General features: G+C 38.8%; 1 protein-coding gene across 6 annotated transcripts in view; it reads left to right on the top strand.

The window, feature by feature from the left end:
- GARNL3 (GTPase activating Rap/RanGAP domain like 3) overlaps positions 1–12,421 on the top strand; it is a 55,045-nt gene extending 42,624 nt beyond the window's left edge. For 5 of the 6 annotated variants that reach the window (XM_062591007.1, XM_062591006.1, XM_062591008.1 and 2 more), the window contains 9 exons: positions 588–760; positions 1,062–1,220; positions 2,819–2,885; positions 6,237–6,344; positions 6,790–6,908; positions 7,336–7,471; positions 9,811–10,020; positions 10,330–10,441; positions 11,190–12,421. In XM_062591007.1, the coding sequence (XP_062446991.1) occupies positions 588–760; positions 1,062–1,220; positions 2,819–2,885; positions 6,237–6,344; positions 6,790–6,908; positions 7,336–7,471; positions 9,811–10,020; positions 10,330–10,441; positions 11,190–11,346 (1,241 nt within the window). In that variant the 3' untranslated portion in view covers positions 11,347–12,421. Of the gene's footprint in view, positions 1–587; positions 761–1,061; positions 1,221–2,818; positions 2,886–6,236; positions 6,345–6,789; positions 6,909–7,335; positions 7,472–9,810; positions 10,021–10,329; positions 10,442–11,189 lie in introns of those variants that run through there. The other variant, XM_062591011.1, reaches the window with a different exon arrangement.
- The last annotated feature ends 269 nt before the right edge of the window (positions 12,422–12,690 follow it).

Raw genomic sequence — 12,690 nt, 5'->3', positions numbered from 1 at the left:
ATTCAAACTTTATTAAGCTTATATGTGAAAATAAGTTTGGATATAGTCCAGCATGCCATTTGAGTACTTTGTAAAAATATCAAGCTATTTGGCAAATTCTGCTAAAAAATAGCTCTAGAGAGAAACAGATATATTACTTTCAGAATTCAGGGGTACAAGAAGAATTATGCAAGAATGCAAGACTAAAGTAAAAGTCACTAAGGGTGAGGAACACTGGCAAATTTCTGTTAAAAAGTAATGCTTAGAATAGTTTGGGTGTTGCAGATTATTTTAGTAGATATAAGCATTTTCTGATCTGCAGCAGCAAGCATCTTTAGAAGGATGGAACCTGCAGAATAGTAAAAATCTGTATACTTAGTCTTTTACTTGCAAATCTTAATAAGAGGAGAACAATGAGATTTCAAAAAAGTCATAGCCTTTTGTCTTTTTCTAGAAGAGAATGTTACAACATTGGGGGGATTGTAATTCTATAATGCTAAAGTATCTTAGTCGTGCATCAGAGCTGCATTGTATTAACTGTTGTACAAATACAAAACAAAAAAGCAGGCCCTAACCCAAGTAGTTAATCTAGAGCATTATTTCCTCAGGCTGCCATTTGTATGCCATTAATACTCACCATGGCAGTGAGCTGAGGATTGTTGTGGCTATTCGGAACAAACTACTACTTGTCACAAAGAAATATAATCCATGCAACAGTTTAACCAGCAGCTCTCTGCTATCATCATCTGAATCTCCAGTAGAGGAATTCCAGTACATCCGGGTATGTGTAATCAAATCACTACTTATCTTTCCAGACTGGGCAGCACTCAGCTTGTGGCGGGAAAGGCAAAGGACATACAATTTATTTATTTTTTCTGAACCTCTGAAGAGTTTAAAGTAGAAGCTGTATTATGAATTTCCATCACATATATACCAAAGAAAACAGATTTTTAAAACCAAGTTTCTGCTTGTAACCTGTCAGGTTTCTGTGCTTACAGCACATTACTTTAAATTCATGGAGTACCTGCAGTACTTTTAGTAAGAACTTGAAAAAGAGAATAATTTGATTATTTACATTACAGGAAATATGCCTTTCTGACCCTCCAGTGGTTATGACTCTGGTGGATGGACCTACTGGAGACAGTGACAATATGATCTGTGTAGCATATCGTCATCAGTTTGATTTAGTTAATGAAAGTACTGGGGAGTCCTACAGATTGCATCATGTTGAAGCAAACAAGGTAAGTTCTCAGCACTGAAACTAATTTCTTACAGAACCACACTGAAGATAGTTTCTTGCAGATTTAGTGCATCCCGTGATGACCTCCTACAAGTATCATTTAGGAAGCTCCTCATGTCTCTTACTTTTCACTTCTGTAACCTTTGCTTTAGGGGACTCTGAGATGTTTCTTCCTTTTAGGATACGTGATAATAATCACTCCCAAGAGATGCAAATATAAGATTTGACACAGTAGGAAAGAGCCTGTATCTCAGACTCTGGAATATCACTATCAGCAGAAATGCAAAGCCTTCTTTCTCCTTTCTTAGTCAATAGTTTACTTTTTGCTCTTTCTTTATAGTCTCAATATTTTATTTTTTAAAGAAATTGCAGCAAAATAAATTCAGTTGTTGACCAACGGTCTCTCATTCAACTTTGCATATTTGCATGTAGTAAGGCTGAGATATTTGTATTCAGCTTTTAGATCTATTAAAGAAATTGCTGGAAATATCCATGAATAACATTAAGAAAAAGAAAAACTACATTGATATTACTGTTATAGTGACTGCTCCTTTCTAACTGGGATTTAGGCCTGGGAATTTAAATATTAAGGCTTACTGTATAAAGGAAAACCAAAGAGCTGCTGTTCATGGAATCAACCTCTTCCACCTTTCCATGGTCAAACACTAAATATTGTGATCTGGGAAGTGCTTCACTAATCTGACCTTATGTATCTAACGGTTTGATGTGCTCAAATCCACACCACATTATCTGACTGTAATGCAGAATTTGATGTACCCTTATAAGCAGAGAGATTTTCATCTTACGAATTTGTATTTTTTTTTAAATTATATTAACCAAGAAAATCAAATTTTCTGAAAGGATCCCCTACTTTCTACGGGTGTTTTGAGTTTCTTAATTTAACTGTAAAATAAATACAGGGCTGAAGTGTGAGAATTTATGTAGCCTATGCTATGTTAAAAAAAAAAAAAAAAAAAAAAAGTAGTTTATCCAGTGTCAATTCTCAGCTTCTAAATTCAATGTACTCAGTAATTCTTGAAGTACATCCATACTGATCTCTTTAAGTGTTAGTGGTTTTGATCCAGTAATTGATGGTTTTGGTCATTCTGTTAGTGAGAATATGCTGTGGAGCTTTTTTTGGATTTTGCTTTTTTAAAAGCTTTCTTATTAGAATTGATAATCCCTGTCTAACATATGCTAGGTGACCCTGCTTGAGCGGGGGGAGTTGGACTAGATGATCTCCAGAGGTCGCTTCCAACCTTACCGATTCCATGATTCTGTGGTATTTTTGGCGTAGCGTGTTGGTTCACACCCATCCTGAAATCACCCCATTTTCCAACATTCTTATTGCCAAATAAGTTTTGTAAGCTTTTATCATCTTATAGTATAAATATAGTCATCACTGAATACAAAAGAAATTGGTTTCCATCTTAAGAGCATCCTGACAACAAATTGCAAAAGAGATTGCATTTGGAAAATGACATTTTTTTTTATCTGTACGCGCACCAACTGGTAGCATAGCTTTTTAGTTAAAACCTGGTTGTATTAACCTCAATATCCTGTCTGCCCATCCATTACCCTTGCCCATTATCATTGCAGGTTAATTTTGTTGCAGCTATTGATGTATATGAAGATGGTGAAGCTGGTTTGCTGTTATGTTATAACTGTAAGTATTTAGGGAAGACTGAAAATAGTAAGGTCTCAATCAGTATATGTACTTCTTTTTGTCAGTGGAGTCTGAATATGTATTTTAAAATAATTTCAGTGTTTCATTGAAAGATTTTCAATATACTTTTCAAGTTAAATGCATATTACAGAGATTAGAAATAGAAGTATTATTTTATTGCAAGCTATGCTAAATTTAGAAATACTAGCTATACAGTTTTAATTTCAGTTATACAGATGTGAGACCAAATATCTATTGAATTTACCACTTTATTCACAAAAGTCCTGTTCCGTCAGCTCTATCTCATTCTTTGGATAGCTCACACTTACTAGGTTTTTCCAAGAAATGTACATTTTATCATTCCTTCTTTTTGATTCTTTGTGCTGTCCCATTCTGTCTTTTACTTTCTTCCTCCACCCCATTTCTTTGTGCTGTCCCATTCTTTCATTGTAAATCTCTCATCCTCCTTTTGCAAAAAGGCCTTGGATACCACACACACATGCTTCTTCCTACAATGCACATGTACATTTGCTTCCAATCCTCATGAAAATAGAAGCTCACAGAATGAAGCAGCCTTTGTTAGGTGGTGCTGAAAGACGAGGCAGAGCTTTCTTTGTTCCAGAAGGCATATCCTGTTTGTCTTTCTGAAGTGAGCATTGATGGAGACAGGATAAATATGCCTATGTTCCTGCACTGGCTATTGGACTGATACTGCAGAGCAAGATTTAAGCGTCTCTAAACTATATACCTTTATGCTCTGTGAGGCGTCTTGGTTCTAGTAGCTTGCTGGATCCTAGCTGGTTCTGGTTCACTTGGTACTACATCAGAACTATTAAACTCTCTGAGATAGCATGATGAAGACTCTCAGATGTATTTCTGTGCAGAATCAGTTCCCCTGTAATAGACCCATCACTGAGCCTGAGCTGAAAAACTTACTTGATCTCAGAGGTACTCTGAAGTTGCTGCATAGGCTTATACTGAATTCCTATTTCTAGGAAACTATTGTGGAAAAACCTACATTTGTTCTTTGTGGAGTCTCATTAATTATCAAAGTATCATCATAGAACAAATATGAAACCATAGGATTTGGCAGTGTCCTATGTTTGTGTTTAGAAAAAAGATATTTAATGCCTTTCTGGATTTAAATTTTGACTCTGTCTAAGCAAATCAATTACAGAAAAAATAGAATTTTGGCTAAAAAAGGTAGAGCTGGAAGAAAGAAGGAGGGAAGTAAAAAATAAGAGTGGCATGAACAGCATCAACCAATGGATATCGAGATGGTGGAGTTCCGGATCCTGTAGGGAAGATGTAAGGCCACAAGCAGGATTGGGCTTCAAAGATGGTCAGAGGGCTGGAACATCTGCCCTGTGAGGAACCACTGCAAGAGCTGGGCCTCTTCAGCCTGGGAAAGAGAAGATTGAGGGGGAATCTTATCAAGGTGTACAAGTACCTGAAGGGAGGGTGTCAGACTCTTTTCAGTTGTCCCATGTGACAGGACAAGAGGCAATGAGTAGAAATTGAAGCACAGGAAGTTCCACCTGAATGTGAGGGGGAATTTCTTCACTGTGAGAGTGACGGAGCACTCCAACAGGTTGCCCAGAGAGGTTGTGGAGTCTCCTTCTCTGGAGATCTTCAAGGCCCGCCTGGACATAACCCTGTCTAACATGCTCTAGGTGACCCTGCTGAGCAGGGAGGTTGGACTAGATGATCTCCAGAGGTCCCTTCCAACCTTACTGATTCTATGATTCTATGATATACGGCACACAGGCTCAACATATTTCTGTATTTGAGATGCTGATAGTTGTTTACTGGAGCCCCCAGTTCATTTAGCTGAGCTTGTCAAGAACAAAAGATGATTGTAAACTTACCTCCTTAAGAAGGTTTTACTCTGTTTGCTAACATAGCATCTCAGATTCTGAATGTTAGTGGTTATTTTATCACCAGTAATGCATATGTGTTGAGAAAAATATGTTGGTAATAGACAGTTAAGTTTTCCATCATCTAGATGCATCAGATAAAATTTCAGAATTGCATTCCAGGTAAGAAGTTCTATAAGCCAGAGTGTTCATGTTTGACACTCAGAAAGACACTGCACCTACAGAACCTAAGAAATAGGCACATGAATTATGTGATTAATGAAATCGTTGCATCTATAGTATCCCAAGTATATTATGGTCTTCAAGGAATGTAAACTGTCTAGCATATTGTTGCTTGAAGGGCAGTTCCTTCTGGCAGAGGGCTACAGTACTGCTGATGTTGTTTTCAGACATTTTTTTGCCTGTTCTATCCACAGACAAGGTAAGAAATTGATGACTGCTGAAATAGAAGAATACTTATTTCATGAAATATTCCAAAATATTAATATGTAGATTCACAGAACCACAGAATAGTTGGTTTTGGAAGGGTCCTCTGGAGATCATCTAGTCCAGTGCCCTTGCTCAAGCAGTTTGCCCATGAACATGTCGTCAGATTTTGACTGTCTTCAAGGGTGGAGACTCCACAAGCAGTCTGGGCAGCCTAGTGCAGTGTTCTGACACTATCACAGTAAAGAAGTGTTTCCTTGTGTTCTAGTGGAATTTCCTGTGTTCTAGTTTGTGCCCATTGCCTCTTACCCTGCCACTGGGAACTGCTGAGAAGGGTCTGGCCCCATCCTCTTGACACCCTCCCATCAGATATTTATACACATTGATAAGATCCAGGCTGAACAGTCCCAAGTCTCTCAACCTCTCTTCCTATGAGAGATGCTTCAATCGCTTAATCATCTTTGTGGCCCTTTGCTGGACTCACTCCAGCAGGTCTGTCCTGTACTGAGGAGCCCAGAACTGGGCCCTGCACTCTAGATGTGGCCTCACCAGAGCTGAGTAGAGAGGAAGGATCACCTCCCTTGACCTGCTGGCAATGCTCTTCCTAAATGCAGCCCAGGATGCTATTGGCCATCTTTACCACGTGAGCATATTGCTGGCTCATGTTCAACTTGCTTTCCCCAGTTCCTTCTCTGCCAAACTATTCTCAAGCTCATTGGCCCCTAGCTTGCACTGACGCAAGAGGCTATTCCTCCCCAGGGGCAGGCCTTTGCATTTTCCTTTGTTGGACTTAATGAGGTTCCTGTCTGCCCATTTCTCCAGCCTGTCAAGGTTCCTCTGAATGATAGCACAACCATCTAGTATATTTTGATTTTTCAAATGTTAAGTTCACAATGGAAGCGTGTTTTCCCTATTATCTACATAGATATAGCAGTAGTTCTACATAAATATTTGATTGTATCTATAACCCATACTTCTGCAAAATTTGCCAATAATGTCATTGTCATTTGCAAGGTAAGGTGATGGATTTTTTTTTTCTTTCAAATAGATGTTTGCCAGTATAGAAAGGTGTATCCCCTTAATGGAGGTTCTCCATTGATCCAGCCATCAGCTTCCAACTTCCACTTCAGCTGGAATCAAGTTCCTTATGCTGTTGGTAAGAAAATATCATCATATATTTTTACTGGATGGCTCTTTTTTTCCTTATATTTGAGCTTGTACTTACCTCTTAGAGAAATTACATGTATGCTAGGAACAGGCATGTTGCAGTCATCATGCTACATCAGCCAAGTTTCTACACAGGATATCTTAAAAAAGTGGAGCCTTGAGGCCAAATTCTTGCTTGCTGAACTTTTCTCTTTTATCTTTTTTTTTTTTTCTGTTTTTCATTTTCTATTCAGTCTACATTCTGCCAGACATGGAGAGTGACGTTTTCTTCAGGCCTCGTGTAGCTGAATGTCCATTGATATGTTAGAGAATATTTGTCACAGAAAAGGGAGGTGCCAGAATAGGTCAGATACTCAGGAACAGTTTTTATGGAGCATCTGAAAAACATTTACATTAATCATTTTCCCTTGCTAAATACTTTTTTTTCATTACAGTTTGTGCTTTCCCTTATATTCTTGCCTTCACTACTGATTCCATCGAGATCCGGTTAGTGGTGAATGGGAACTTAGTCCACACAGCAGTTGTACCTGAGCTTCAGCTTGTAGCATCAAGGGTAAGACACAAGAAAAGTATGTTTGTTTCTGTAAGATATTGGAATGTAATTCACAGAAAAGTTGGTGCAGTGAAAAAAGAACCAAAACAAAACTGAAATGTGGTTGTTACTTGATGTATGGTAACTGCTCATATGTGTGCTTTTACTTTGTATCAAGTACAGACAGAATCAGAATTTTTCCCACTGTCTATTACTGCTCCCAGTAATCCAGATCTGAGGTATTTGATTGTTTAAGGGGCAAATGCTGTCTTCCACATCAGAGAAGGTTTCATTTATATTGGGTAACCTTTCCGTGGCTAACCATGGTTGACTTGGCAGCAATATTGCAGCAATGGCCATGGAAAATAATGGGCAAACATTTGAATTTTTATTCGACAAATGATTTAGAAAGTCTGCTGTACTAATGATGAGTTATTTGTCATTTCAGTCAGATATTTATTTTAAAGCTACTGCTGCAGTAAGTGGATCATCTAATAGCAGTTCCAAGGAAATGAGTTCAAGAAGTTCTCCTCAGACACCGATAGCATATGAAATACCAGAATGTCCTCTTTCTTCTTTAGAAGGTAACATGGTTTCCAGGCAGCTTGAATGATGGTCTTGGATCATTCCAAGAATTACCATGTCTTATTGCAGCAGTAAAAAAAAATCAGAAAATAAAAGTGAATCAGATATTTTGAGTTCATAGTTGAGTCAGCAAGATAGACACTTTTTGTTTATCCACAGATCTGAAGCATCTGGCAGAGCTTTTCCCACACATTATCTCCTCTGAGATATGCGTGACAGCACTGCTTTGAAAAAATTATTTCTGTAGAAAAGGATGAATTAAATTTCAGTAGCTTGATGAATCCTTGGCAATATAGCCAAAACTAAGAATGTGAAGACACTCAGTTGTGGAAAAACTTCACATACGCCATTCATTTAATTTAAGGCCAGCTAAACTATCACTGGGTGATAGTTTAGCAACTATTACTTTTTGCAACCAAAAGGGTAAGAAGTTGTTCTAGCTGAAAAAAGAGTTTGTACAGTCAATTTAAGGTAACGTGATCTGTCAATCAGTTGAGGAACAATGATGGCGAAACAAGGGAACATCAACTAGGTAGTGCAAGGTGTATGTATTTCTTGCTCACTTATATCTGCTGCTAGACTCTTAGGGCAGGGGGGGAGGAGAAAGGAATCATAATTTTAATTTTTAAAAGGCAGTGGTATTTGATGGTAAATTGTTTTTTCTAGGAATTAGGCAAACACACCTATGTCAGCTAAGAAGAGGAGCCATAATTTAAGCCACTTAAGATTCAGGCTCCAGTATTCCAACAGTTGGTTTTGCTTAACCAACCTGATAGCCTTCTATGATGGAATGACTGGCTGTGTAGATGAGGGCAGAGCAGTGGATGTTGTGTACCTTGACTTCAGCAAGGCTTTTGACACTGTCTCTCGTAACATCCTCCTAGAGAAGCTCTGGAAGTGTGGGTTAGATGAGTGGACAGTGAGGTGGATTGAGAACTGGCTGAAAGGCAGAGCTCAGAGGGTCGTCGTCAGTGGCATGGAGTCTAATTGGAGGCCTGTGGCTAGTGGCGTCCCCCAGGGCTCAGTACTGGGTCCCATCCTGTTCAACTTCTTCATCAACGACGTGGATGAGGGGATGGAGTGCCTCCTGAGCAAGTTTGCTGATGATCTCAAGCTGGGAGGAGTGGCTGCTACAGCTGAGGGCTGTGCTGCCATTCAGAGAGACCTGGACAGGCTGGAGAGTTGGGCAGAAAGGAACCTCATGAGGATCAACAAGGGCAATTGCAGAGTCCTGCACCTAGGGAAAAATAACCCTAGGCACCAGTACAAGCTGGGGGCTGACCTTCTGGGGAGCAGCTCTGCAGAGAAGGACCTAGGAGTCATCCAGCAGGTGGATGACAAGGTGACCATGAGGCAGCAATGTGCCCTTGTGGCCAAGAAGGCGAGTGGTCTCCTGGGGTGCATTGGGAAGAGTGCTTCCAGCAGGTTGAGGGAGGTGATCCTGCCCCTCTACTCAGCCCTGGTGAGTCCTCATCTCGAGTACTGTGTCCAGTTCTGGGCTCCCCAGTGCAAGAGAGACATGGAACTGCTGGAGAGAGTCCAGTGTAGGGCTTCAAAGATGATCAGAGGGCTGGAGCATCTGCCCTATGAGGAACAACTGCAAGAGCTGGGCCTCTTCAGCCTGGGAAAGAGAAGACTGAGGGGGAATCTTATCAAGGTGTACAAGTACCTGAAGGGAGGGTGTCAAGGGGACAGGGACAAACTCTTTTCAGTTGTCCCATGTGACAGGACAAGAGGCAATGAGTAGAAATTGAAGCACAGGAAGTTCCACCTGAATGTGAGGGGGAATTTCTTCACTGTGAGAGTGACGGAGCACTCCAACAGGTTGCCCAGAGAGGTTGTGGAGTCTCCTTCTCTGGAGATCTTCAAGGCCCGCCTGGACACAACCCTGTCTAACATGCTCTAGGTGACCCTGCTGAGCAGGGAGGTTGGACTAGATGATCTCCAGAGGTCCCTTCCAACCTTACTGATTCTATGATTCTATGAACATATTAAAATATATGGAAAATCTTGCACAGAGTGCAAAGTCATGGTCTTCTAGTCAGGATAGCAGCCTCAAGACATGGTAGTTCACTTTGCATTTCCACTGCCAATTCATCGTGTTACCAGGAGTCAGTCTTTTTCTCTCTAAGCCAAATTGTCAGGCTGCAAAATTTGGTTATATTTTTTCCTCCTCCTACCCTGTTTATATTGAAAGGTCTCTGGGGCAAGAAAAGTCTTTGTTGTTTGGATTAAAAATCATCCAGCACAATGAAGTCTATATAACTTTTCATTTGTCATCATTAAGAGCCATTACTTCTGTGGAAGTGTAATACTCTTTTTTCATTATATATTTCAGATGAAGTTCCATGCAAAAACCTGTACAAAATTCCTCTCAGCAATCTGGTTGGGCGGAGCATTGAACGACCTCTGAAGTCACCTTTGGTTTCCAAGGTCATTGCTACTCCAATGTCCACTGGCATTGCTTCTGTTCCTGTTACTCACTCACTATCGTTATCTCGTATGGAAATTAAAGAAATCGCAAGCAGAACACGTAAAGAATTGTTGGGTAAGCTCCCCTCATTCTTTAGTGTACATATCAGTTACCAGCTATGACATCTTTAATCTTTGGACCATCATAGACAGATTTCTGACATGTGACCGTATTTGCAAATAAGTGCTACAAACAAATGAAACATTGGGAAAACTGCGTATTTGCAAATTGTCTATCTAGTGTCTAGTCACATATTAGGTCTGATATTCTTAGCCAGCTAGAAACTATTTAGTTATAATAGAAACCAAGGAAAGAGATCTTAATATCTTCATGAATATTTAAATTTTCTTTCGAGAGTATTAAGTTTTTTATTCCTTTATTGAGGCCTCTTGGATGAGCCGATTCCCAAGACAGAAGATCCACAGAAGCAAAAAAAGGTTTCTCGAAGACAGTCGGACCCCAAGCAGGGAGCAGTAAGATCAACTAGTAGTGACAGGTAATACACTGGCTTGAAAAAGAAACCTAAGCAGGCTGTTTTTCAAACTGATCATGCTTATCACAGTGGGCTAGGGGCTGACTGAGACCTTAGTATACTAATGTGAATTTCATACTAATGTGTCTGAGCATCTGAATATTTGTATTATTGAAATGATTATACTTTCTGCTGAAGTTATGTGATGAGCAAAACAAGACTAAATGGGATTTTGTTGGGGAACCTGCTACAGATCCTATCATTAAGAACTGCACTATGCAGACTTGCTCGCTGTTTTCTTCATATGGTCTTGTCTTTCCCAAATAAATTTTGCAAAGAAACATAGTAGCCTGTATGGCTCAGCTCACCTGGCCCCCTTGCTATTCTGCTGTTTTCACTCTTCACAGCCCACGTTTGTGAAGAGTAGAGACAAAATTTAGCCAGGATACAATAGACTGGGATAATTTTTTGTTAATTTTCTGCAATTTAAATTTGTATTTGATTTATTTCAATATTTGGAAAACATTTTGGGGGGAAGAAACTAACATTAGCTTTTGGGAATATTCAGATATTTATAAACTTTATGTTTTGCTTGTGTTCTGCTTATATGGCAGCAATATGAACGGTTACTGAAGTATAGGTAAACAGAGAGAAATTCAGTTTTGATGGTATTCTGTCTTTAATACAACTTGATTGAATCTAGAAATAGCCATTTATCCTACTTGCTCTGATCTGTGTATTTTTTTTAGTAACCTTTGTCTTCCTCTTTCAGGATAATCTCAAGCTCTTCTGAAAGCAATTCTGAAAAGCGTCATCTTTCCACTAGTTCAGATCCTGATACTGTAGCAAACAGAGAGGAGAGCCCACCATCTAGCTGTCCTTTTCAGCTGACTTCTTTATATGATGAAGACATCATTGATTTGAAATGATGACAGTCTTAACCTTTCTTCTTTCCTTTTCTTAAAACTCTGTGAGCTCTATAGGAATGTCACAAACACTGCTTCTAGTGATAAATGTGGCTGGAGATATTGGTGATTAATCTTTATAGAATCCATGCTGTTCTGGCTAGCTCAACCTGACTTGGTGATGCTTACATCCTTGACATATAGATGTTTCCTTTTCTCAGTTAAGGAACCATTACTCTTTATGGCATTCAAAAGGTAGGTAATCAGTGAGAGCTTTAAGCTGAAACTGAACTGAACAAAAGGTAATCCTCCTTCTGTACTTCTTATATTTGAAGTACCTGAATGAAAGTAACATTTAGCTAAGCTGATTGCTCTTACTAGTACTGAGTACAACAGTGTGTCGTATGGGAAGAAAAATTTGGTAATATAAATCATGCCTTCTGTTCTTTAATTTTTAAAAAAAGAAAAAGGTTGTAGGCAAGGTCTTTCCAACAGTGCAGTTTGTCCTTGAAGAGGTACAGCTGTATTATGTTCACCAAAAGAATCAAGGATACTCTGTAAAGATCAGGTAAGATATGAACATGCTGCTTTCTTTGCTCTAACCTATCCATGCATATTTTTTAAAAGAAAGCTGAAAACTGTTTTGGCATTAAGAATCCTTGAGCAGAGAACCTCTTTATATAAAATACAAACTTTGACAATATTCCTTAAAAATTGAAAGTCAAAGAAATATTTTGCTTCTCCATCTGGAATACTGTTCCTGTAGTGCACCTACAGAATTTTCATAGAGGCAGAAGCCAATGCTTGATTTTCTTTTTTACTACACAAGAATTCCTGCACAGGCACCAACATTAGCTGTTGTCTGCTCTTACACTGACAATGTAAGTCTTTGCTCCAGATAACTGTATTTTTCTAAGCAGATCCAGACTGAAGTTTCACTGCTAAGCAGATGGTTTTCTATGATGAAATGGTCATATAAGATCTTTTGTTATTTTAAAGGACAGGATTTCATCTTTAAGGATTGTTGGTTTTTTTAACCCTTTTCTCTATGCCAAAAATTAATTTTAAACAGTATTTTGAAAGGGTTTGCTTTTTTTCATGAAAGTGTGATGCTTCCAGATTTTTTTATATATGAAGATTTTAGCTTTAATAGCAAGTATTTCTTGCTGTATACTTAGAAATACTTCTGCTTTCTTGATTTATTTTGTAGTATCATTCATGTATTATGATTTCACTTTCTGTCCATGCATGAATATCTGGAGATTTGTGCCTTTTTTTACTTCAGTCTGTCTGAATGTAAAACTTTTTCCAAAGTACTTTGTGCCCAGTTTATTATATGTATTGGTTTAATCGCTCCACTTAAGAAAA

Source organism: Rhea pennata, chromosome 18 (assembly GCF_028389875.1).
Source record: "Rhea pennata isolate bPtePen1 chromosome 18, bPtePen1.pri, whole genome shotgun sequence".
Lineage (NCBI taxonomy): Eukaryota > Metazoa > Chordata > Aves > Rheiformes > Rheidae > Rhea > Rhea pennata.
The sequence above is the reverse complement of the archived record's forward strand: the minus strand, read 5'-3'. Positions and strand labels throughout refer to the sequence as shown.